Raw genomic sequence first — 27,228 nt, 5'->3', positions numbered from 1 at the left:
CTATTCCCTCTCTCTCTAGCTAATCTGCTTCACTGGGTTGTTGTTGTAGGAGAAATTTGCAGAAGGACGATAAACAAATCTATATAAACATAGTTATGCATAGATAAAAAAGGCTAATTAAGTTGGAAAACCAGTGTGGTATAATGCTATCGTGTACAGTATAGCATGCTGGGAAATTCTGGGAGTTGAAGTCCACTCATCTTAAAGTTGCCAAGTTTGAAAAACACTGGTATACTGGTAAAGGTAGAGAACCAGTTTGGTGTGTGGTTAAGGCACCAGGCTAGAAACCAGGAGACCATGAGTTCTAGTCCTGCCATAGGGATGAAGCCAGCTGGGTGACCCCTTGGGCCAGTCCCTCTCTTCACAGCCCTAGGAAGCAGGCAATGGCAAACCACTTCTGAAATCTTGCCAAGAAAACTGCAGGGACTTATCTAGGCAGTTGCCAGGAGTCAACAATAACTTGAAGGCACCAAAAAAAAAAATGTGGTAAAGTTATTGGAAAGAACCCAGGTTCAACGACCCAGATTCAAATCTACTGTCAGCCCAAACTACTGTATCTCAGAGGACTGTTGCTGAGGGGGGAAAAGGAAGAAAGGAGTGCGAGGTATACTGCTTTGGATTTTTGAAAAGAGGGATATAAATCAAATAAATTATTTAATTAATTAGCTGCCTACGTACAACACAGTGTCAAAAGGCTGGAACATCATTCAAGTTGTGAAATTTTCCCATCTGCCCTCTCCCAAAGAAGCATTCTCACGGACAGTGCCTTGTAATCACAACATTGAAGCCCTGAAAACAAAGTAGGAGGAAAACTGCAGATTTCAGGGTCTCTGGCAATTGATTAGGATGCTATAAGAAAAAAAAAATAAAGATAGAGAGGTAAAACCAAGAGGAGTCAAGCCACAACATAAAAAGAATTAAGGACTGCGCTGATAGAAAGAGAAGAACAAATAAATAGAAAGAAGCATGGGTCTGTTTTAATACATGAAACAGCAGTCTCAGATGCTACCTTATGGCTGTTAAAAAGAACTGCAAAGGAAAAGGGAGCCAAAATTAGCTACAGATGTCTTCTCTGAGCACCTTGTGCAGAAGCAAAACCTGTATGTGGACATATAATGATTACAGAACTACTGGAGCTGACATTAAGGTGGGAAAATAACAAATAACTACACTTACTGAAAAGAAGGCTAAAATATTTATCTGAGATTCATGCCAATATGATAAGGGAGCCTTTTTTGTCTGATCTTCCTTTGTAGAGGCAGGGTATTTATTATCTGGCATTAAAGGTTTTCTTCCTTTCAGATAAATATGGGTAAATTTCATTTCTGCTATATAACACATAGGCTAGCCAAAGAGAAATTCAAGATTAACTTTTTGCTGTTACACCTACATTTATTTAATGTGATCATTATGGTTTTATTTGAAACACGTTACATTTCAGATAGAAACTTCTGACTATCCTTTAAGCAAAAGCCACCAAAGACTTTATTTTGCTTTTTTGATGCACTCTAAATGCTTGCAGTCTAAATACGAGTATACTCTGTCTCTTTACTCCATCTCATGTGATTATAAGGCACTGTCTCTGAGAATGCTTTTTTGGGAGAGGGCAGATGGAAAAATTTTCACAAATCCAATTATGTTCCGGCCTTTTGACACTGCATTCACTGTAAAAAAGCTGATCATAGGCATAACGGATCCATTTCTAACAGTTTTGATCTATCTTTAGACTTGCTTTGAGTATCAGTGGGACAAATTAAGACATGACTAAAAAGTTACAATGACTGGAAACTAGGAAAAAAAACTTTCTGGTATCAATACAGAAATAAGTTTATATTCCTGAATAAGTATCTAGAAAATCTGAGAAAGCTCATGTTTGTGTATTTGTGCTAGTGTGTGGGTATGTGTGTGTATGAGACAGACAGACAGACAAGCATGAAATATACAAACACAGGTACAATTTCCCCAGGAAATTGTGGCTAAACTAGTGAGTAAATAGTCTGAGTTTAAAAGGAAGTTGGACTGTAGCTTTTTGTACCTTTTTGTACTTTTCAGCTCACTTTTGACAGGTTTTCCCAAGTCACTAAACCTTTTCCCTTCTGATGTTTCCTACCATCTCCGATTGACAGAATTTCTTCCAAAATCACTATTTCCTCAGTCAATGGTTATTTTTTTCCAAGCTGATCTTAATTTCACTTGGAAGCATAAAGTCTCTGGAGTCATCCATCTACATAACTTATTTGTAAAGCTCTGATGAGAGAATGCCAGCACACTTCTTTTGGCATAATGAACCAGGCGCAGACAAGAGCCTACTTTTTTGTGACTCTGGGTCTCTACCAGCCTCTCATAGCAAGATAATTTACTTGCTTTCAAACTGAACAATGCTGATGCTGTCAGAAGACCAGTTCATGCACCTATGCAATTATACCTACCATTCACACACGATCTTTTTATTTTCAATAAGATTTTACAAAGCAGTTTTAATACTCACAGGTTTTCACACCTGTTATTTCACTGTGGTTTTACCTTGTGGTTTTGTTTCAGATTGTCAGGGTTTTTTAAAATTATTTTTGCACCACACTGGTTTTACTCTTTGCTACAGGTTTTACCTTATGTGCTTTTTATCACTGTTCACTGTTCTGTATGTAATGTATTTAATTTAGGCTAACATTATTTGCAACACTCTAGTTACTGGGGGGAGGGGGGGTTAACTAAAAAAAAAAGTATCTTGAAAACAGCCATTAGGTACCCACACATATTAGCAAGATGATAAGAATTTCTATAAGACTATTGGAAAGGGATTTGATATTCTCAAAGTCCTATTTTCAAAATTTCCTCAGTTAATAGGAATTATCTGTTCAGAAAACTATAATTTGGGCACTAAATTAGCCAGAGGACTGAAACTGATCATTTCACCTCAGAGCTGGAAAAGGGGATTCATGGATTCATATCCCTGCATATTCTACTCTTAAGATACCACTCCGATTACTATGTTGTTATTGAGAAGAAATTCCAGGAAATTGTTTTTGATTCAACGGCAATATGATTCTTCTCAGCTTTGGGACTCTCTATTCTTATTCCCCTCCCTTCCTTCTAGGTACCTTGCACCACTGCACTAAGGTTTATATTCAGAAATTTCTATTTATAGCACCATAAAAACAATGCTTAATTAAAACAAGATGTCTTAGGTGATTAGAATTTTTTTTAAAAAAAAAATCTAGATTTACTGAGACCCAATATAGGTTTGCAGTCTACTTGAACAGGTACCATAAGTTTTAGGATCTATCAGTAATATCAGAGGAAGAGAAATGCTATTTCAAGTTTGCAGTAAAATTTCCAAAAATAAAAGCACATGAATGTATTAAGAAGGATTGTATCAATTCAGAACATAAAATGAAGAAACTGTGTTATCTAATTATCTAAAACTCCAATCTATAGGATTAAGTGTTTAGTATGTTCATAAGAGTCTTTGAATCTGAATTTCACTCTGAACTGTATGATTATTTTAAAACATTTCTTTAATTTTAAGTTGTTGCAGTAATGCTTCGCAGTTTTAGTGCAGCTTTGCATCATAGAGCACAGCGCAGGGGAATCTCGGTTGATTTTTAGTACACACCAGTACTTTGTGTACTCTCTGTTCCTAAAAATGATCAAACAGATCTATCTGAAAGTGTAATCACTGTGATATATAGAATCAATGAACATATTTATGAATTCCAGTTTCTGTTTTTTTCCTCCATAGCTTCAACTTTCCCTCCAAACAAACATGTACTTAAGGATTCAATAGGTACTTAAAAGGGAGGCAGATTTCAAGAAACTGAACCACCAATGAGCATCCTCCTAATCCAAGATAGGAGAACTATACGATCTAGTTCCAAAGATACATCTTTTTCTAAATGAATCCATTCAACTGCAGATCAGCAAAGGCAGTGCTTTTCTGACCTGCTCTTTTATGAAGGAAGAAGGATTTGTAAGAATACTATTTATGATTGAGTTGCAGTCCTTTAGAATTCTCCATGAAGGATGTTTGCCAAAAAAGCAAGCTCCATTATCTTCAGAAAAATGTGCAAGATGTCCATTTCAATTTTTCATTTAATTGTTTTTGTTACTTTTAAATTGAATACAGCACTGTGTTGATAAGGATCAAAGTTTTCAAGTATATTGTGGAATTAAATCATTTTCCATAAATTGCTAAAAATATTTATTGATTGATCGCATTTACATAGCTGCCCATCTCACAAGGGAGTGATTCTGAGTGGCGTACAACACTCAATTAAAAAGAACCAATAAATACACATAAAATAATCAATAAAACTATAAAAACTATAAAAAACAAAACAGGAGGATGATGTTAACTGTAGTAAGGGAACCATTGCAAAATCTCCCCGGTCCCCCCAGGCCTGGTCACTTAGCCAGGTCCTGAGGGACTTGTGGAATGTTAAGAGGGATGGGGCTAACCCATCAGGTATGAAAAACAGAAAGAATTAACGCAATATATTTTTATTTGCATCCTTAAAGTCAATGTAAGCATTAAAGTTCACAATTCTTTCAACAAAGAATGTCCATCTCTACCTCTAATTGTTAAAATAAAAGGATACAACTTTTCATTGCAGAAAAGTTGCATTTTTCCTTTTTCCTTTTTTTTTTTAGTGCTGGGGAATAAGAAGAGTATGGAAAAATCTGGGCAAGAAACATCATGATATATACAATTTGTAGCCTGCAAAAAGAATTGATACTTGTTTTTAAAGTTAAACTAAATCATTTGAACCTTACAGCTTTATACAGTGACATTTTTCAAGTTTTCTCTGAATTCCTCAATAAGCCACTTCACAGTTATACTCATGAGTTATTCTTATCACTAAAAGCAATACCAAGACTGTCTGGAACACCCCCAGCCTCCCAGTGTTGATTGTATGCTAGCTGCAGAGGAAATCTATTCCACAGGAAGGCTAAAACTACTTTTACTGAGAGTGGCTATAATAGCAGAATTTTGCAGGACTGATTATGTTGCATCTCCTCCTCCTCCTCCTAGGGAGACGTCTGCTTAAGCTGCATTCAAATGGTACCTCGTAGTTCTGGACTTAAAAAATCCTTCAGCGTCTTTTACTGAGGCAACAGCTGCTGCATGTCTCCATCAAGGTAATTTTCCTTACTCTCTACAAGAGACAATACTACTCGCGCAGAGACAAGAGAATGTAATGCGGCCCACTTCTACCTCGAACTTTGTTTTTGATCATAAGGCCTGAGTAGGACCGGAACCGTAGGCTGAGCAGCTGAAAGGGATCACTTATGTCTAATTTCAACCCCTGTTCAGGAGAAGAATCCAAATTAAATGCTCTCTGATCCACCTATTGCTTCTTCTATTTATTTGTTGTTAAAAATACAATTGGTACTTGAAGTTTCTAGAATAATACATATTAATCATTATAGAAATATTTTGCTACCTAATATTTAGCATCCCTTTATAAACCACTTTATGTTTGGTTTAACATGTTCAACACTATCAGCTACGTTTCTTTTTCTGGGCCAGTGAGACTAATGTTTTACTTCACAATAATCTTGCTTTCTAAATTTAACTCTTTTTTTTTCTTTAGCACTTTTCAGATATGTTTTCTCAGGGCAGAAAAGCAAGAGCAGCACAACAAGCACGAGCACACTTTAGAGGAACAAAGATGAATCATCCAACAAAATGTACCTGGCTGGAAATCATTCATAATTCATCATCTTTTCTCTGTGCAGGATACTTGTGTAAAACATTTCTTTAAAACACATTTTTCAGGCTTACACCTACCATGTAACAGAAAAACTCCACAACAACATATCTGAGCTACTTGTGCTGAGAATTTTAAAACATTTGATAGCACAAATTGACAGGTGTACTTTACATCAAAGAACGTGTTTTTTTACCAGATGGAATCGGACAACTGGAAGGGCCATTTAAGCCACTGCATTTTGCCTCCTCGCCCAATGCAAATGACCAAATCAAACCATCTCTGACAGATCACTGTCTGGCCTCTATTTGAACATATCCAGAGGGAAGCCCACCACATCTCTAATTCCACTATTAAACTGTTATTTAAAAAAAAATTGCTAACGTTTGAGTAGAATTTACCTTCCTGTAAATTAAGAATATAAATCCACATCCTGCACTCTAGGGTAATTAACAACAGGTCTGTTTTCTTATATGTGATACTTATTTGGGTATTTGAAGAATGTGATCAGATTCCCGTTCAATGTTCTCTTCTTAAGGCTAAATATGTCCTGCTCTTTCAGGCTCTCTTCACAAGTTTCATATCTAGTTCTGTGTTTTTTCTGAACCTGTTCCTACTTACTAAATCCTTCCTGAGGGGCGTTTTCTAAACTGGACATAATACTCAAAATGGGACATGACTAGCAAGGAATGCAATTATATTTCACAAAGTGCTCTGTTAGTACCTCCCACCATCTAACCCTCCCTTCATCTATCCTCACCCATCAAACAAGTATTATCTATTCAGACTCCTTCTCCAATATATTTAAATATTCTACCATTTCTCCATTGTCATTACTGATTATGAAATACAAATGACACTATATCAATCACACTCATGCATAAAGACATACACACAGAGAGAGGCTCAAGGTTTGATCTTTAGCATCTTTAGTTGAAGAATACTGTATCCAAACTGGGAAAAGATCTTGGCATGTGAACCAATCAGATAGAGTAAAGGCCTCTTTTGGGAGTAATCTTTTGGGATCTATGTGAATATTTGAAAATCTAAGAAAACTATGCCCTGGTTGCTGGGAGGGCCTGCAGAGTAACTTCCTCAAGCAACTGAATATAAGGCCCAGACTGACTCTGAATCTGGAACACCTAAGCCAGTGTTGTCCAAACTTGGCCACTTTAAGATGAGTGGACTTCAACTCCCAGAATTCCCCAGCCAGCCATGCTGGCTGGGGAATTCTGGGAGTTGAAGTCCACTCATCTTAAAGTGGCCAGGTTTGGACAACACTGACCTAAGCACTTATGCACCCCGCCCCTCACAAAGCACAAAAGAAAATATCTGATTCACAAAAGGAAACTGGTGATGCTCAAACAGGCCCTCCAGGCACAAAACAAGGCCCAAATCCACCACAAAAAGAACCACCAAGCTTACACCCTCTGGTACTTTCTAGAGGAAATCTCTTATCCCATCAATTTTCTACTCACATTGATATTAGCATAACATTGGTTGAAAGTCTCACTTTGAATCCAAGAACAATGTACCTGTCAACTGATATTTTACTGCTGTACAGAAAGTTCAATTTCAGACCAAAAAAAAAAAGGGGGGGGGATATACCTTATAACAAAGATTTAGGAGAGTTACTTTTTTTTTCTTTACCAACTATCATCATATATATGGTTGAATCTTTTCCTTAGCTATCATCATATTCTTAAAACGCATATTCTTACACTGTTCCTTTGAATCCAACGTAAGCAGAACAGGTGTTCAAAGCTAACACAATTAAGCATTTTTACAGCAAATACAATTTCCTAGTTATGGCAGAATAACTGTTTATGAAGAAGGGAAACACTTTTTCAGCTTTAAAAATGTGAGACATATTCCACCATAGAACAGTCTCTCAGCTGCAGAAATTTAGAAAAAGACATTTGCTCTTCTCTAAAGCAGACAAATCATATAGGTAGCCCAGTTGGTCCACTAAAAAACAAAAGGACAGGAGAAGTAGCAGAACACATTCTTTAGATTCAGATCAACTTCTGATGATTAAATGGACAATGCATCCATCTTGTTCATTTGTCTCCCTTCTCCTACTTCCTGCAGTCTTGCAAAACACAATTATTTTTTCTAGACCACCATCCTCTTGCATCATATGGCCAAGATGTGAGTTCTCCTTCCTAATTATTGCACCAAGGGAAAGACCAGCTTTCACTTGGTTTAGGGCTGATTAACTAATTCCACTTGCAGTCCATGTTACTCTACATAATTATCTCAAAAACCACCGTTCAAAGGCATTTAATATCCTTTCTCTTACTCTGCCTCAATTCCAGCATTCACAGTTAGAAATTACAAATAAAAATATATGGCCTTGACTATTCTGATTTTTATTGTCATAGAAATGTTTGTATTCTTCATGCGCTTATCCAATTTAGCTATGGCCTTCCTCCTAAAGATTAATTATCTCTTGTCTTCCAGTACACTGACCATATTTATTCTTCAGCTTAATAAAACACAACACAATATCTACCACCTTCAATTCTTTGCTGAAAACTGTAAATTCATTAAGCATGCAGACTGACATTACCTATACTTTCTTCATATTTTAACGTTAACTCAGATGTTTTATTTCCCATTTTTACTTGCATAATGAGCTCTTCTAAGTCTATAATTTCTGCTAATGAAGGAGTGTCATCTGCATATGTGAAGGCATTAGTATGTTAATCTTCGATTTTGATCCTAGCTGTCCATACACCCAATCCTGCCTTTCTTATATTAATGGACTAAGTCAAACAGATATGGGTACAATATGCATCCTTGCCTCATTCCCTTTCCTAACAGAACCAATCTGTTTCTTCAAGCTCAGTCCTTACAGTAGCTTCTCATTTATTTTAAAGCTTCCTCAAGAGAATAATAAGGTATTCTGGCACAGTCACTGGCCTTAATATATTCTACATTCTGGCATAACTGATGACGGCTGCAGCTCTATGGAACATCTTATCCCCGGAAGCACAGATGGCTCCTGTAATGAAGGGGAAAACACAAGCCTCCTTGAGAGTAAGTCTCATCATCAACCTCCTTGGTTTTAAGAAGCAAATTTAAAGCTCTACTATTCCAGTGGGCTTCCTGCTCTGAGTTGTGTTTGGGTGGCCATAATACATAGACATGATGATTATGATAATGAAGATGATGACAAAGATGATGATGGGATTGTTTTTAATTATTGTATTTTTTCCACCCAGAGTCGGCATGGACTGGGGTGGCCTTTAGTTATTATTAATAAATAAATAATTTACTCAAAGGATTTGCTGTAGTCAATGAAGCAAAGGTTGTATTCTTGTTCCTCCCTCCATTAACATACCCTATATTAGCTGTCTGATTGCTCGGAAAACAATACAAAGCAAATGGCGTATGATATGGACAAATGGACATCTTAATTTGTTTAGATTTGTTGCTTGCCAGCAGTTTGCTGATGTGCTATTTTGCATGATTTCCCCCTCTGGGGAAACAACAAGGTAACAACGTTGCTGGTTTCACTGTACTTATTCCTGGGGCTCTGACTGTATGCAGTTTCTTCTGTGTAAATAATGAAACAATAAGCCTCATTTCTGATTCTCACCGCAGGATTTTGAACAGCTTGGGTAGCAAAGCATATTCTAATACTGCTTCTATTATGTGACAGCAATTACATTGAGCGGAATTGTTTAGAAGCTTTACCTTCTGTATCACGAGAACTGAGGTGACTACTGAGAAGGAGAGAAACCCCTGATGCACAGCGGCGCTTGAAGAAAAAGAATTTAGCCTCATCAGAATTCCTGACCTTTCTCCTTCAGCTCCAATTTTACAGCTAAAAATATCCCTGCCACCAAAAGACATCACAATGAAATGGAAATCATTGTGCTCTTGCTATAAATAGGAGCCCTCAGATGCCAATGAACTCACATTAAAAAAAAAACAAAATTGCAAACTACAGCGTAGAACTGTCATTAAGATTCGGTTCTGTTCTGTTCTGCAAAAATGGTTTTACCATCCACTAGATGTACATCTGTGTACGAAAAATGCCCTTTATATTTACGGTGCATAAAACAAAGGGAAGCTGCATTACTTTTCCCTTATTGCAGTAACAATAACAATAACAATGGGAATGGCTGCAGCAGACTCCAATCTCAGAGCTCGTCATTAATCTTTCCTAAGAGCAATGCCAGATTTAGAGTATAAAACGGAGTTAAAATTACTCCACTTTCCAGAGTGGAAGGTTATTTTTTTTTCCCCTCTAGTAGCATAAAGAGGGTTTTTTTTTCTTTTTTACACCCTGAACCAGATCTGAAACCTGGGAGCCATGCAAGCTTCACTGCACTGTGATAAGGTCAGTCCACAAAAGAGGGGCGGGGAAGGCAGCGTTTGAAGGGAAGGCCAAAAAAAAAAAAAAAAGGCAGATGCAGATGAAAAATACCTTACTATGGAGAAAATATTTGCTGGCTTTCTCTAGCAATGACTGGTAAAAATGGCAGTTACATTTTCATGTACTCCAAATATAAATCTTGGATTTTTCAGAACCTCAAGATTTAGATGAATACAAAAACTCAAAATTCTGTTTTTGATTTGATGACTCTCTCTCTCTCTCTCTCTCTCTCTCTCACACACACACACACACACACACACACACACATACACACTTCTATCAGGTGTCATTTATTTCAAAGAAAACTTATTTCTGAAGAAAGGTAGATTTCCTGTTACAACTGTATATCCCTCATGTTAAAGGTTTCTTTCAGATCTGTTACGCATCATGAAGTTGCAATATCCTGTTTTTTTATCATCTGCATTATGTGTTGCTTTATACATTTTTTGCATGTAAAGCAGCAGTTAAGAAATCCATGCACTATCATGACTAAACGTGATCTTTTTTCTGAATTGTTTCACATTCATTTTTCGTCTCTACATCATTCTGGTCCACTTTTCATTCTAAAATAGTATCTATTGCCTATCCATCTAACATCGTATCCCAGCCACTGTGTAATTTGTTTTATAAGCACAGAGATAAGTATTGGGGATGGAGGCGGGTGGTGGTGGTGGTGATGGAGGATTTATAGCAAAAGGATTTAACTTCTGAGAATCACAGGGTTGGAAGACCATCAAATGAATGCAGAGCAAATAATCCAATTAAAGAATCCTGGAGAGATGACTATCTGGACTCTGGATGAACAGATCCTATGAAGACGAGCCAATCACCTCCTGATTATTTGGTTTCAATGGTGAACTGTTCTTTCTAATAGTCAGTCAGACTCTCCCTTTTGTAACTTAAACCCTTTATTCCATGTCCTGCTTTGTGGAATGAGAGGGAGCATATCCTGACTTTCTATCTGACACGCTTTCTGGGTTTTGAAGAGTGCTATCGCATCTCACCTCAATCGTCTCAGCTGCTTCAATCTTTCTTCACCTTAGTTTCTAGTTTATTGATCCTCTTCACTGCTCTTCTCTGAACCTGTTCTAATTTCTCTGACTCATTCTCACAGTATAGGGCTCAGATTCGGCAAAGTACTCATAACTGACCATGGACAAATTATGTAATGTGCGGCACGTCACAGAGACACTAATACATAGAATTGAACCACAAGAGAGTGATATTAAAAAATGCTGAAATACTCACGCCGAAAGTCCCACTGCCCGTGGCTGGGGAGTCAAGGGCACTGCCTAACACTATCAGCAGATGAAGTTAAGCAGGAAACATCCTGACGCTTGCAGGCCAGGGCCAAGAGTGTGGCTGCATCAAGAGCATCCAGACAACAACTTTCTTGGCACAGTTATCCTGCTCCTCACTTACTAATGGGACCAAGTTTACATCTGCAGTCAGGGTCCCCCGTTGTGCAGAATCAGTGAGTGTTCTGCCATTTGGAAATAGCTCCAGTTCAGGTCTTCACAATGCCAGTGTTTCTGAGCTCAAGTTAGTTTTCCAGCTTTCACATATAACACCACAGAAAGCCTCAGAAAAACAGGCAGTTAATTGCAGATAAAGAGTAATTCAGCATTCTCAGATGTCTAAATGCTATTGAGAGACTGTTTAAATAATGCTTCTTATATTTTAAAGTAACTTCCATGGATAAAATTTGAAATGGTGCATAAAATTAGTTCTGCTGTTATTTTGTTAGCAGTTTGTTCCACTGAGAGCAGAACACGACTGAACAGAAACAGCTTACGTTACTTAATTAGGGAAAATTTGAAAGTTATTCAGTGTCAACATTATTAGTGAAAATTATTATTCACCTTGTCCTAGTTGGTAAGGGTTTAGACTAGAAGCAGAATTTTAAAACGAACAGAAGTAGCAATACTTCCATATCAATATTCTTTTTCCAAAATGCAGTATATAATATGATTTGCACATTTGCCAAAGAAAGGAAGAGAAACTTCTTTGTATCAATAGCTTCACTTAGGCCCATAACCTGTTATGCTTACTCAGCCACTCATATGATGTTACAAAGTAGTTTTGAAAGAAGATATGTCTCAATTAGAAAAGGGATAAAAATGCAGAGCAAGGGGGGAGGGGAGATTTAACTAGCAAGACAACATTGGATTGTCCTATTACAAAAGGGTGAGCTTTAAAACAAGCAAACAAAAAGCAGGCCAGCACAGGAAGAAAATCACAGAATAGTGGATTGTGAAATAATTCATGTTAAACAGAATTAAAACAGGGACCAAACTGCAAATTTAGAAATTTGATAGAAATGACTTCAAGAGGTACAGGTAGTCCTTGAGTTACAACCACTGGTTCAGTGACAGTTGCGGAGTCCCACAGTCATGTGATCGCCATTTGTGACCTTCCCTGCCGGCTTCCCACAAGCAAAGTCAATGAGGAAGCTGGCAGGGAAGGTTGCAAGTTGCTCCAGTAAGTCGCTCCCACTCTTGCCACTTTTCCTCTGTAGCAACCTCCCACGTGCCTGCACCCCCCACCCACAGCCCTCACCGACCTACCTGCACTCTGTATCCACCACCTACAGCCCCTACCAACCCACCCGTGGCCCTCACCAACCCGCCCATGCTCTGTAGCACCTGCCCGCGGCACCTCCCACACCTCATGACACCCATGCAACTCCCCACACTCCTTGCCTGGGACTCCTGCCACTTCCCACTTAATGACCCATGTGTCTTGGGGTTACAATGGCAACAGGGACTGCCTGGATAGCTGTCATGTCATGTGATGTCGCACTTTACAACTGCATTGCTTAGCACCGGAAATTCCGGTATCAATTGCAGTCATAACCCAAGAACTACCTGTATTGCTTCACATTGTACTTTTGTACTATTATTCTGTACTTACCACTCAACTCCCCTTCATGGATCACTGCCCTGTCGTGGCGAAGGGGCTTGCGTAACTCAGTGAAGCCATGAGCTATACCGTGCAGGGCCACCCAAGGCGGACAGGTCATGACAGAGAGTTCTGACAAAATGTGGTCCACTGGAGAAGGAAATGGCAACCCACTTCAGTATCCTTGCCAAGAAAACCCCATGGACAATGTTAAAAGGCTAAAAGATATGACACCGGAAGATGAGCCCCTCAGGTCGGAAGGTGTCCAATATGCTACTGGGGAAGAGCGGAGGGCAATTCCAAGTAGCTCCAGAAAGAGTGAAGTGGCTGGGCCAAAGCCGAAAGGACGTTCAGCTGTGGATGCATCTGGAAGCGAAAAGAAGGTCCGATGCTGCAAAGAACAATATTGTATAGGTACCTGGAATGTAAGATCTATGAACCAAGGCAAGCTGGATGTGGTCAGACATGAGATGACGATATTGAACATCGACATCTTGGGAATCAGCGAACTGAAATGGACGGGAATGGGTGAATTTAATTCGGGTGACCATTATATCTACTACTGTGGGCAAGAAACCCTTAGAAGAAATGGAGTTGCGGGCCAAGAAGCAACAGTTAGAACCGGTCATGGAACAACCAATTGGTTCAAAATAGGGAAAGGTGTACGACAAGGCTGTATACTGTCACCCTGCTTATTTAACCTATATGCAGAGTACATCATGAGAAATGCCAGGCTGGAAGAATCACAAGCCGGAATTAAGATTGCAGGGAGAATCATCAACAACCTCAGATATGTGGACGATACCACCCTAATGGCAGAAAGTGAAAAAGAACTAAAGAGCCTCTTGATGAGGGTGAAAGAGGAGAGTGCGAAAGCTGGCTTGAAACTCAACATTAAAAAAACTAAGATCATGGCATCTGGACCCATCAATTCCTGGCAAATAGAAGGGGTAGAAATGGAAGCAGTAACAGACTTCATTTATTTGGGCTCCAAGATCACCGCAGACGGAGACTGCAGCCATGAAATTAAAAGACGCTTGCTCCTTGGGAGGAAAGCTATGGCAAGCCTAGATAGCATATTAAAAAGCAGAGACGTCACCTTGCCGACAAAGATCCGCATAGTCAAAGCTATGGTTTTTCCAGTAGTAATGTATGGCTGTGAGAGCTGGACCATAAAAAAGGCCGAGCGCCGAAGAATTGATGCCTTTGAACTGTGGTGCTGGAGAAGACTCTTAAGAGTCCCCTGGACTGCTAGGAGGTCAAACCAGTCAATCTTAAAGGAAATCAACCCTGATTGCTCATTGGAAGGACTGATAATGAAGCTCAAGCTCAGATACTTTGGTCACCAAATGCAAAGAGAGGAGTCTTTGGAAAAGACCCTGATGCTGGGAAAGATTGAAGGCAAAAGGAGAAGAGGACAGCAGAGGATGAGATGGTTAGATAGCATCACTGAAGCAATGAGCATGAAAGTGAGCAAACTCAGGGAGGCAGTGAAGGACAGGAAGGCCTGGCGCAATATGGTTCATGGGGTCACGAAGAGTCGGACACGACTTAACGACTGAACAACAACAACCACCACTCAACTGTTGGATTATTAAAATAGATACATCAAAGTTCATTTAAGTCTATTTCCTGGCCCTTAAAGCACACACCCAACTACCTTTAAGCTATAAATTTTCCAGGAATCAAAAAGCTAATATTATTGTTCCCCTGTTCATAGACCTTCTGCTATGTCAACCAAAGCATTATAACTTTATTTACCTCACGGCAGGCTTTTTATTTTGCTTATCTTTCAGAACAACTTGTTTCAAGATAATGTAATAAATTCTAAATTTTCCCAATGTCACTAATTTTTTAAATTTATTTACCAAATTATATACTCTTCTCTACACCCCTTTTTACTAAATTGCATTGTTATTGTATACTTTTGTTACACAAAATCCACATCTGTGAGCCCTTACTTGGCCTACATCTTAAGAATTACCACTATAAATTAGTCCAAAGACCTCAAACTGCAAATTCAGAAACCCTCAGAATCAACCCTAATAATTTTATTTAGCTCTCCCACTACTCTGTCCATCTGTTATTGCTAGATTCCCACATTACTCCTCTTCAGATGACTAATGGCATCAGATGTCTATATCTGGCTAGTTTCTCTAGGTCAGGATGTTAGGCAGTAGAATGCTTGTAAACAGCAGAATTGACTAATGAAGCTTTAACATTTTCCAATAGTGATGCTTTCTTTCTAAAAACGTCTTAGGAATTTATGTACCAGGTTTCTTCAAATATTAGATTCTTCTTTCATCATTTTAAATAAAAGCAAATGTATATACAGCTAACCAACAGAATATCCATCCACATGCTTGGTCTTCTACTACTGTATACTTGTTTGTGATTAGCACTAACTGGAAGGAAAGCAACAAACTGTGATCTGTTGTTGTTGTTGTTCAGATATAGCTGAGCTGGGAAATACTGGATGCTCCTATCAGTTTGCTTCTCTTTCAAGACTCTCTCTTTGAGGAAGAATTCTTAGCTCAAGTACATTTCTGTTGCCTTTTTTATTACTGAGTGAATTGCATGCTGGGTCCAATAACAAGGATCTGAAGTGACACTTTCAAATTTGGTCTTCTCATAACAATAGTCACACTGGAAGCCTTACTATTATATTAGGAACTCCCAAGATACAGGCATTGATTAAACGCTGTACTGAAAGCAAGTATTGTCCCTAGCAACCATCTAGAAACAGCTACGATCAAATGGATTATTTCCTTAATACTATAATAATAAATGGATTTCACGTCTGGAATTACTGACACACTTACATAGCTTTAGAAAGAAGACTGTTTTAGCAAATAAGGAATATGGAGATACAGTATGTAAAAAAGAAAAGAAAAGAAAAGAAAAGAAAAGAAAAGAAAAGAAAAGAAAAGAAAAGAAAAGAAAAGAAAACAGACACTATTGTTGAATAGTGAACAGTGAATAACACCTTGCTGTTTTCACTGCTAAATGACCACAGAAGTCTGACCATCCACTTGTATGTATCATATAAGTGTTGAAGATCTGTTCTCTCTTTTTCTCATCTTTTTAAAGTCATAGTTCTGGGGCAGATGATCTCTTACTCTCTCCATTGGAGTATCTGCAGTAAGGGTGGAAAGTAATCACTGAATCAGCACCATGACATACTGCTAATTTGGATATTCTTTCCTTGAATTTTCTTGAGGAAAGTTGCATGGCTAGCAGCAGCAGAGAGCAACTCTGGACAAGAAGCACAAACTCTTCCAACAGCTCTGATTAGGAACACAAAAGAAGGTAGAGAAAAGATATGTAGCCATCACACCAGTATAAAGACTATGATGTTATACTGAGAAGATACACAGGATTGGGGTGGTAGATGCCCTGATCAAGAATCTCCCAACTTCTGAAGTTAACATTACACATCACCTTCTACAGCATCAGAAAGCAGGACCTGCTTTGATGGCTTCTCATGAATATCCAGCTCCTTCAACTGGAAAGAATGACTAAATAGATTTTCAAACTAGGACAGAATGTTTCTAAACTTCCACAAAATTGGAAGATACCATTGCCAAACTCTACTAAGTGTTACAGTGATCCACTTGAAACTATCAATATTCAGACCCCACCTCCACCACAAATGTCCAAATCTAATCAGAATCACTCTGCACCATCTTTTCACAGATATGTTGATTGAGTATAAAAAACATCTTCTTACAATAAGTACTTATCCACTTAAAAATCTACTCACATCCCTTTGGTTAATCAGGAAAAGAAAACTTTTTTTTTTGACTCCCTAAAACTGATCTTCCATAATTGCTATTCTTTCACTAAGACTAATCATCTCTTAGATTCAGTGTCTAACAATAAAGCAAAATTTAGAATAAATTTCAAAAGTCTTTTGAGTTTTTGGAGTTTTAGCAAGATAATTATTGTTCAGTTATTATTGTATTATTGTGTTAAAGGCAGCTAGTTTGGAAGTGGGCTTGAATCACTAAAGCATGATTACTTAAATCTATAATATACAATGAACACATGCCATCACAAACTAATACAAGTACTGACTGACTTATATTGTGACAACAAAGATTGATTGACTTTTTATATTTGAGAAAGATAGTAGGCAGGCAGGCAGGCAGGCAATGTGCAGAGCCACAGCCACCAGCAGGTGCCCCATACATCTGATTATTTTAGAGAAAGGCAATTTGTAGAAGAACTCTGGACCTTTTTACTTTGGCTTAGAAATCGAAGCAAACTGTCTAATCAACACCCAGTAATGACAGAATTATCACAGCCATACACAAATCCCATGATTTTTTTTTTAATTAAAAACCACGTTTCGAAATACTTCGATTCAAAGGCTTTCAGAGTAACAAAACACATTACAGGTAGTCCTCACTGAACAACCATTAATTCAGTGACCGTTCAAAGTTATGGCAGTGCTGAATAAATGGTGCTCAAAATTCAGGTGCTTGACAGCCCACCTGCACTTACAACCACAGGGATATTTCAACTCCCCCCACCCATCTCCCCCCTCATCTCTGCCCTTTTGGCCGCCCTACACTCTACTGGCCCTGCACTCCGCTGGCCCTGTCATCCTGCACTCTGCAGCCCCCAGCTGACCTTCACCATCTTCTCGCACCCACTGACAAAGCATATCCAGCCTGGCCCTACGCAAGGCAGCTGCTGGCTGCACGAGGCCTTCTTCCCAAGGTCGCATGCGGCAGTTTCCTTGCGAGACCTTGGGAAGAAAGCCTCATGTGGCCAGCAACTGCTGTGCGAAGGGCCAGGCCAGGCACGCCTTAACTGCAGAGGGATCAAGAAGATGGTGAAGGTCAGCCGGGGCGGCAGGGACTCGGAGTGCAGGGCAGCGAGGGCGGCTGTGGCTAGGGCTTCATGCCATGCTGCTGGGCTGGGTGAATGTGGCTTCGCATCACACTGCTGTGAGAGACAGTGAGCAGAAGGCCTGCGGGTAGGCTCTGTTGGTGCTGGGCTCTCCTCCACTTCTCACTGAACCCCGCAGGCTGGTTCTCCAGGAACACTTCCAATGTGAGCTGAAGAGTGTGCAGTGGAAGCACTCTTGGAGAATCAGTCTGGGGGCTTCAGTGCACTGGAAGCTTCTGACCTTTTGTGAGGCTTTACAGAAGGGAGGAGGCAGCAAGTTGTGTCTGGTGTGCGGAGCCCCGCAGGCAGACCAGACGTGCAAATGGGAATGGGTGGTGGGCTGAGACTGCTGAAGCGGGGTAGACCCACCAGGAGCCCAGGGTGGCGGCAGTGGCAGTGAGCCTGCAGTGACAGAGCCTCCGTGCCAAGGAGGAGGAGGAAGATGGCAAAGGTCAACTGGGGACTGGAGGGGGATGGCAGGTGTAGCCAGCAGAGTGCAGTGCAGCCAAAAGGGCAAAGATGGAGGGGAGATAGGTGGGTGGGGGGAGTTGAAGCGGAGGTGAGCGTGGCAGGGCAGGAGAAGCACAAGGTCCTGGCCTAACAACCGCAACTAGGACTACTGGAACTGCCATTGCTAAGCGATGTGGTCACGTGATGTTTCACTTAGCAATGGAAATTCCAGTTCCAATTAGGGTTGTTAAGCGAGGACTACCTGTACTTAAAATCAAAATGGTAAGACAACAAAAATAGATTACAGAAACAGCAGCAGCACCATCAGCAAAACAGTTCATATTCCATTCAATCCCATGGTTTCATCGATACATTGTATAGTATTAATATATAAAATCAAGCACCAATTACTAATAACAGAACTGAAAAAATAAAGTTCCCAGACCAACTTCTAGAAGGAGCAGCCAGGTAGAAATAGGACACCAGAGAACATTCTCAGCAATTTGTAACTTAAAGGATGACAATAATTGTATAATTCAAAGTACCAAAAGCTGTATTTTAACACATCTGCAGTCCACTGGAGCAGACAGCAAAACTATAACCCAACATTTAGCAACTGCTTTGAGGAAAATAATGTCTACTCTGGATGATTTCCCATGACTAAATGAACTAAATATAGAGACAATAATTTCATACTAAGCCATTTTGCTTCAATGATTTAATAAATGATCCCCAAAAAAGCACGGGTGGCATTTTGCACTGTTCAACTTTTCAAAGAAGCTTTTTTTTTTTTTCAAATAACCTCATTAAAATTTAAAACAAGAACAATAAAAACTAACAAAAACTAATATTAAAGATAAAGAATGGAAAAAGAAATAATGAAAAGGAAGAAAAAGAACACAGTCAAAAGTGCAGAAGAAAGAAAAATACAAAAAAGAATGACTTCCGACTTTCCTCATAACAGATATAAGTAACAATTTACACTAAACTCTCACTCTAAGTTTACAACATAACTTTCATTTTTCTATTGTCCAATACTGATTCCAATCATCAAATCTGTACCACATCATTTCATTCTTTTCTGTTTCACGCAAAAAGTCCAAAAAAGGCTTCCAATTAGCATTAAAATGACTCCATGTCGACTTTTCAGAAAGTTTCTCAATGCTTTTGCAAAGTGGTTCAGCCAGAAACAACACATCAGAAAATCTACTTGGTAGAACGATCAGTCTTTACATTACTCACCCCACTGGAGAGGAGCCAACTGCAGTTGCTCCAGGACAAGCTGATTAAGAATCCCTTCTACGCTTGCTTCCCCTTCACGCTTCAAAGAGGGGTGAATGATGGTTAAGGAAAGAAAACATGCATGCGCACAATCTTTAAGGGTGAACCTGTACCAAGAATTTCAGAGGACTGAGATAATGTTAAGAATTCGAAGTCCCACCTTAATAAGGTCTTTTTATTTTCCCTGTTGGCAGGAAAAAAGAGGCTAATTGAGAAATTTAGCAGATGGACCTCCTACACGTTACATCCAATTCTTCGGTTCAAGCACTGAGCTAAGCTATCATCTGGTTGGTTTGGGTTCAGTGACTGTGTGGTGCAAATCCAGTCCTGTGATTTCTAAACTATAATGATGACTTAGCATGCTACCAAGTTTAATGTATTCAGTAATCCATGATTCCATAAAGCACAGCTTAGTTTGATCAGCAATCTATGGCAAAGACAAATCTGTGTTCTGAGCCAAGAAATCCAGACATTACAGGAAGAGGTGACACTACTCTATATCAAGTCTGATCACTGTTACGTCTTTACAATAACTGCGTACTCACGTTTTCCCCAAAATGTGTGTTAGGCCTATAATTTCCATGCAGCATGACAATGATAGAACAAAAGGCAAGGAGGTTTGATGCCTTCCCACTGGTAGAAACTTTCCAAATTCTTAAAAGGCTTGTGACCCAGAAATACTGAAAAATATGGTCTAAATCATTGTATCAAGATTCCCACATTAGCAATAATCATACAAATGTTGAACTATATTTAATGCACACCATTTTTAAGGAATTTGAAGAAACTAGTGGTCTAATTTTATAATATGCTTCCTTTTATATAATTTCAACATAACACTTATTTGCAGACATCATCTAAATAATTCCACTTCCTCTACTCTTTCTCAGCCCTTAATCACTTTGCTACGCAGTTTGACCTCAGGCATTTAATTAAGATGTTTCTTTCTGTTTCACTTATCATTTCCCATAGGAATAAAAACAGGTGAGTGAATGTCCTACTTTAGCATAAATAAATCAGATTTTCACAAATAGAAATACTAACAAAAAGCGCTTATAATGATTAAGAAATACATCTAGCTATAATTCTGTCCTCTTACTTCCATTGTAAACGTTGCAGCATTGATGATCATTTATTTTTGAATAGTTTGGTGTAGTGGTTAAAAGGTAGAAACCGGGAGACCATGAGTTTTAGTCTTGCCTTAGGCAGGAAGACAGCTGGGTGGCCTTAGGCCAGTCACTCTCTCTCAGCCCTAGGAAGGGGGCAATGGCAAACCACTTCCAAAATCTTGCCAAAACACTCCACACTGAAAGGTGCGTGCATGCGCGCGGGCGCACACACACGGACATGCAATTTAGGTACCGCTTCACTACAACTGACTTAGGAAGGCTCACAATATATTACCATTAAAAAAAAAGTGTGCGTGTGTGTGTGTGTATTCATTGAGATTTTAGCTGCTATTGTTACCATGTAATACCTTCCCATGTTTTTCCAGTCTAATCCTTCCCTTTTATTTTGTTTTTTGTTTTGGGTTTTTGTTTGTTTAGTAGTTTTAGAGTTTCAAGAAAAACTGCAGGGATGAACTCAGGGGGTGTTGTTTCATGGGATTTAGAGACATGTTTTTTGACAACACTGGAGATGGCATGAAATATTTGGCCTCACTCAACTATCATTAGGACATTTTTCACATTTTCAAAAATATAATGTGCTTTCGAAAATCAAGTTCATGATGCATGGTAGTAAATTTAATTCCATCTGTTTGGACTGAATAATCACCAATGGTGAAGTATATTGCAAAAGAATAATGATTTTAATTTAATTAATTAATTAAAATTGAATTTTCATTAATGGTTTACAGCTATTATTCTCAGTTTTATTCATTCCTTTCATATGTGGCATTTTAACCATTCTCACCAGCAATGTTACCTCCCCAGCAAGTTATGGGGGGGGGCGCTCCAGGGGCTTATGGCACACTTTATAGATATATTTAAGAACTCATGAAGAAAGAAAAGCAGAAAAGGGGTAAGCCAGTGCTTAATATCCAGAGAGTTTTTTTCATTCATAGCAGACATTTTTCTAAACTGTCTGTGAATTTTCCTTTTTCATCTGAGTACAAGTGCTTTTCTCTTTCAAAATCTGAGCCAAATTCCTTACCAAAATTGTTTTTTCAGTTGCAAAAGTACTCCAAATAGAGCTCTAATTTTGAACTACCTATTAAATATTTAGAAAATATTAATAAAATGAAAGGTCTGAATAATATTAACCAGTCTACAAACTGTGTGCCATCTGCTCGAACACTGAATAGCAGAAACAACATTCTGCTGCACAGACAACAGCAGATGCCATTAGCACATGCTACATTAAAATGTAGAAGCCTTCCAATACTGGATTCTGAATAGTTGAAAAAAATCAAAATTGCTATAGGAACTTGGTTAAATAAAAATTCTAAAGATGTACATTAGAAACTTACAAAAATATTCTCCTATGTGAAGAAGAGTCTGTATATTCCAACATATAGTGTTTCACAATAAGAAGCTGGGCAGAAGCTCTTCCCTAGCTATGGTATGTTTGTCTCACAAGCATATCAACAACGATTCCTGTTTACCTGGTATCAAGGCCGTGGACAAAATATGGTCTGCAGAGGTACTCCATCCAGGTTGTCCACCCTTTAGACCTGCCACCATTCTTTCCACTTAAGCCAACTTTCTCTCATTGATTCTTGCCCCGAGGGCTTCAAATTAATAGACTGTTCACCTATGATTTGTAAGAGCAGAGACTGGTGAGATGGAAACCAGCAGTTCCCAGGCTACAAGAAACTGTTATGTAAACATAGCTGGGCTGCTGTCAAGCCTCCAAAGAATAATCAGGAAAGCTAGATTCTCATAAAATCTTGTTGCCAAATAGGGGTTATATTACCAAATGTTTGAAATTAGATAGGTATGTGCTTTAGCTCTGCTTTCATCTACTAAGGAAGTCCTTGATGCCTTTGATTTTATTTATTTATTTATTTATTTATTTAGCTCTATCTTGATTTGGAGAGGAGCTGGCTCCCCATTTATGAGACAAACTAAATGTACATCTGTTCTGGTTTGTCACTGGTTCATAAACAAGCCTCCTCATTCCCAGGTTCAGAGAATCCCATTAGAACTGCCTCCCAGAGCCACCAAGTGACCAACCAAGTATCCATTATGTCAGACGGGTGAGATAAAAAAGCTTAGAATATAAACTCTGGGAATGCAGATAGTTAAAGGCTCTGAATTCTTTGTTCTGTATTGAACAATAACATTTTGTGTTTAAGACTTCATTATCTGAGAGTCTTCTGACAAGTGAAGACAAGTGCTGAACAATGGTTAAGTGTCTGGAAAGCTGTAATTTACTGCTAACTATACTATAGTCCAACTGTAAATGATTTCACAACCTCAAGCTGACAGGTAATTTACACTTTAAAAAAAATTAGTGAGATGCTTTAATGCTACAAGTTGATATATGAAGAACCACAAAGAGTGTATTGTGAAGGAAAAGTAAAGCAAAGGGGTGCTTCCAATCAATGGACCTTTGTGTTTTCCATTAAAGTCTGCCATTTCTAATGCCTCTGGGGACTAGGCAAAGGCATTTCTAGCATCTCCCTAATCATATTTCTTCTCCTTACATCCAATGGATGTAAGTCCATTGTGGTCAGAAGGCAGTTTCTGTCTATTTTCTTACTGATGTTCTCAAAGTGCCATCTTGGAAGACTCAGAATTATTCCAATGTTCAAAACAATATACAATACAGTTCTTCATTATTTGAAGCACAAAACCAAAAGATCTTGTAGAATACTCAACTGAATCAGAAAATGAGAAGGCATTGTAAGAATCTTACCAAGAAATTAACATGCTGGGTAAAATGAATTTAAGAGTTTGCAGTCATGTGAAATACTCCATTTTAAGCCATTTCTTTTTCAGATTCATTCCTAGAAATAAATTGAATTAAACATCATAGCCCTACTTCAGAATTTCTGAAAAAAAGGATATAATTTTCCAGATAATGTCTAACTTGTTGTTGATCTCCAAACTTTTTGCTTGCTTTCTCTCTTCCTCCATCTGCTTTGAGTTTGCATATTGTGCTCTTTCACCAGGAGAGTCTGGGGAACTTTCAAAGTTGAACTTGTCAACTTGTATAGCCATGCTACAATTGAAAAGAGAAATAATTACTGGCAAACATTTATGGAACATTTCGTGGATCACATGGCAAACGTGCATCACATCAGTTAAGTAACAGGAAACATTAGTGATAGAATGAATTTCTGCTAATAAACATAAATCAAGGGAGTGCAGACTAACATTATGATTATTAAGACAAATGCTGAGCTATGACAGTAAAGCTGCTTCTCGGCAATGAGGACCTCTTTAGTATTCATACATTTCTAGAAAAACACATGTAGTTATCATTGAAGAGATTATAATTAAGAATTACTGGGAAAGGCAAGCATGTTAATAAAAAATACAGTTGGCTACCAAGCAACAATGTAGTTTTTCCTCTCCTCACACATGTGCATGTCAGTGAGAACTACACCGGAGAAGTTTCTTGTAAGAGCATTCCTATTTCCCTATGAATTGCTCTTGGTCCATACATTCAAGAGCCTTGCTAGTTATTGATCCATGAGGGAACACTGATCACTGGGGCAAATGTGTTCAACCAGTTGGCCCTTACTGCTACCTGTAATGACTACCCTTCCTTTCTCACAGTGCTGGGTTCAACAACAGCCTCGTTTTTCCATTCATTTAAAATATTTATACTCTGCACTTCACTGGAAAAGCTTTCAAAGCAGCTTACAGAGCAATATAAGAAGACAAGCCCTACTTTCAAGCTAATCACCTAAGAAGAAATGACCCAGAAGGTAAAGAGGTAGGGAAGGGAAAGAAAAACAAGAACATTCAAGCACTCAGTCATAATGCATATGCATCTTACAATAAAAGTGTACAAATACACTTTTATTTGGGTACAGTAGGGTACAGGGTACAGTAGCTGCAATGCAGCATTAAAAGAATTGTTGTTCTCCTTTTTCATAATTAGTTATCTCACAGCAACTGAAACAGAGGAGCCCCAAACTTCTATTCTCTTACCTGAGGCAAAGGAAAGTACCTGCTTTTCTTCCCCCTCACAGAAGGATGGAATGGTTGTAGGATTCCCATTCCTTAGGGCAGTTTTTCTCAACCTTGGCAACTCTAAGATGTGTGGACTTCAACTCCCAGAATTCCCCAGACAGCTGGGAATTCTGGGAGTTGAAGTCCACACATCTTAGAGTTGCTAAGGTTGAGAAACATTGCCTTAGGAAAACAAAGTCTATGGGAGCTGAGACTCTGATGGAAATCAGAAAACTCAGATGGGCTGATGCTGGCCCAGCATTTCTTCCAACATTTATTTTAACTGTGTTAAATAAATGATAACTATCATTCATGTATACCTTTATACAATTATTGAAAAATGTATAGGCTCACTATTTATAAAGCACACAAACAATGAAAGAAATACTAGACTAAAAATGCATTTCATAGCTGCTGTAAAGGCCTGCAATGTTAACTCCTAGTTTCTGAAGGGGGCATATTCCAGAGTTCAGCAGCAACTACTGAAAAGGCCCAGTTTTGACTTACTGCTAAGATATCCTGTAGCAATCAGAGGGGACTCTTTATGGCTGACAGATGCCACCAGATCTGGGCTGCAAAAATCTGGATGACCTCTGGTTGGCAGCAAATCTAGAGGTCATCTGATGTTGACCTTAATAAGTGACAAGAATCATGTCAAGTACAGCATGTATTTTCTTAGGCAACCCAGACATAAGACGATGTGTCAATTTTAATGCTTGTGTGCTAGGATCTCTGGGCTGTTGCAGAGAACAGTCTGGCTGCTGCAATCAGTACAAGACGTTTTCAGCTACATACAAAGGCAGTTCCACATACAGTTCATTGCAGAAGTCAAGTGTAAACAGCAGCAGCTGGTGCTCCACCTTTTTAAAATTGTATTCTTCTACAAACAGCCACAGCTGGCATATCAGACAGAGCTGATAAAAACTCTTTCAGGCCATTATCTCAATCTTAGGTATCAAAAGCAATTAGGTCTACTCTTTCTGAGGGAGTGTAGTTCCAACCAGAACAGATTTATCATATCCCCAGAATTAGGAGAACTTCATAAAGAGCATCTTTGCCTCGCTTGAATTCAATTCTGTTATCCCTCATCTAATCCGTTCCAACTGTAAGTAGCATTTATGTCATTTCTTGATGATATAGGTATAGATTTGGGAGCTTTCAGCATATTGAGAGTAGCTAGCATCAAAAATCTGGATGAACATCATCAGTGGTTACATGTAAAAAATAAATAAATTAAAAATTCAAATCCTGGGGGGCAGTACAGTACATTTTTGGAGAGTAGCGGTCATCAAGCAACACCATCTGGGATCCATCAAAAAGACTTGAAACACTGCAGAGCTGGGCTTCTTATTCCCAAATCTCACAGATAATCCAAAGATATTATGATTGATGGTATCAAAAGCTTCAAAGAGAGCTCAGAGAAATAAGATAGTAACATACCTTCTATTGGTTCATAGACAACGATCCAATAAGGTCATCTCAAGCCTGGGACTGAACTAATACAGTTGTTCTCACACAATAGTTGCCACGGGAACTTTACGATTTATAAAATGGCTACTGTAATTGTGAGTCACAGAATGCCTATTTACTGGTAACCATGTTGTTCCCTGCCATTCCCTCTACCCTTCTCCCAAATCCTTTCCGTCAGACTAGCTTTATCCTTCTTTCTAGGCAAATGGGCAATTTTCCAAACAAAGCACTGGATTGCAGCTATCCAACATCTTTATTTTCTAAAAATGTCCATGTGGTACCCAGAAACACTAATATAATTCCAACAGAGGAGAATATATGTAGCTTAGGGTTGAACTGTGGAGTCCTTGGTGCTCTCTGAGCTTGGCTGTTTGCTTGCAGATATTTCATTACCTGACTAGGTAACATTATCAGCTCTAGTGAGTGGGGAGTTTGCTCCCTGTCATCTCAGAAACAACCAACAGACTATTACAAACACATGGCATCACTGTAGTGCACAAACCAACTACACCCTCCAAAACAATGTATGTGGGTTGGGAGACTTAACTTGGACTTTATGGGTTGGGAGGCTTAAATACTCAAGCAGGTGAGTCTTTGCAAAGCCAGTGAAAGATGCTTCCAGTTAAAAAGAAACGGGGAACTTTCTAAAGTGGTGGCTTTCTCTCCAGCCCAAAATGACAGGGATGAAGACCTTATTTCAGTGTTAGGATCAAAGTGTCTTTGAGTAAGAGAAGCAAGCAGGGTTATAGTAACAGGCATAGTCACAAGTCTCACGACCCACATATACTGCTGGGATGCATTTGTCTAGAGCCACACACTCCCATGTCTGAATCACTCTAGTTTAGAAGAAAAAAATCTATTTTCTGTTGAATGCTGTAGATGAACATGCAACAAAAACAAATTGCATTGTTTGCAATTGCCGCAAGGAACATACGAAAGCAAATGTTGAAAAACAGTGCTGTTAATATTAGAGGGAATGTATTGAACTGATATGGATTGTTATAATTTT

At 38.8% G+C, this 27,228-nt stretch overlaps 1 protein-coding gene and 1 long non-coding RNA gene across 7 annotated transcripts in view; one reads left to right on the top strand and one right to left on the bottom strand.

Moving 5' to 3' along the window:
- The window catches only part of TRAPPC9 (trafficking protein particle complex subunit 9), a 281,618-nt gene that overhangs the window by 150,795 nt on the left and 103,595 nt on the right, over positions 1-27,228 (bottom strand). For all 6 annotated transcript variants that reach the window (XM_088148925.1, XM_088148924.1, XM_088148920.1 and 3 more), the window contains 2 exons: positions 23,637-23,790; positions 19,585-19,675 (listed from right to left, as the gene is read on the bottom strand). In XM_088148925.1, coding sequence (XP_088005051.1) covers positions 19,585-19,675; positions 23,637-23,790 — 245 coding nt within the window. The remainder of the gene's footprint in view (positions 1-19,584; positions 19,676-23,636; positions 23,791-27,228) is intronic.
- LOC148214734 (uncharacterized) lies at positions 1,065-9,553 on the top strand. The gene is made up of 4 exons (XR_015797545.1): positions 1,065-1,147; positions 5,030-5,136; positions 8,591-8,750; positions 9,376-9,553. It is a non-coding gene; the product is annotated as an uncharacterized LOC148214734 (long non-coding RNA).

The sequence above is a fragment of the Python bivittatus genome, unplaced genomic scaffold, assembly GCF_059951505.1.
Source record: "Python bivittatus isolate LINGU-HERP-01145 unplaced genomic scaffold, Pbiv_v1 ctg000590_np1212, whole genome shotgun sequence".
In the NCBI taxonomy this organism is placed as follows: domain Eukaryota; kingdom Metazoa; phylum Chordata; class Lepidosauria; order Squamata; family Pythonidae; genus Python; species Python bivittatus.
Note: the sequence above shows the minus strand (reverse complement) of the source record. Positions and strands in the feature narration are given on the sequence as shown.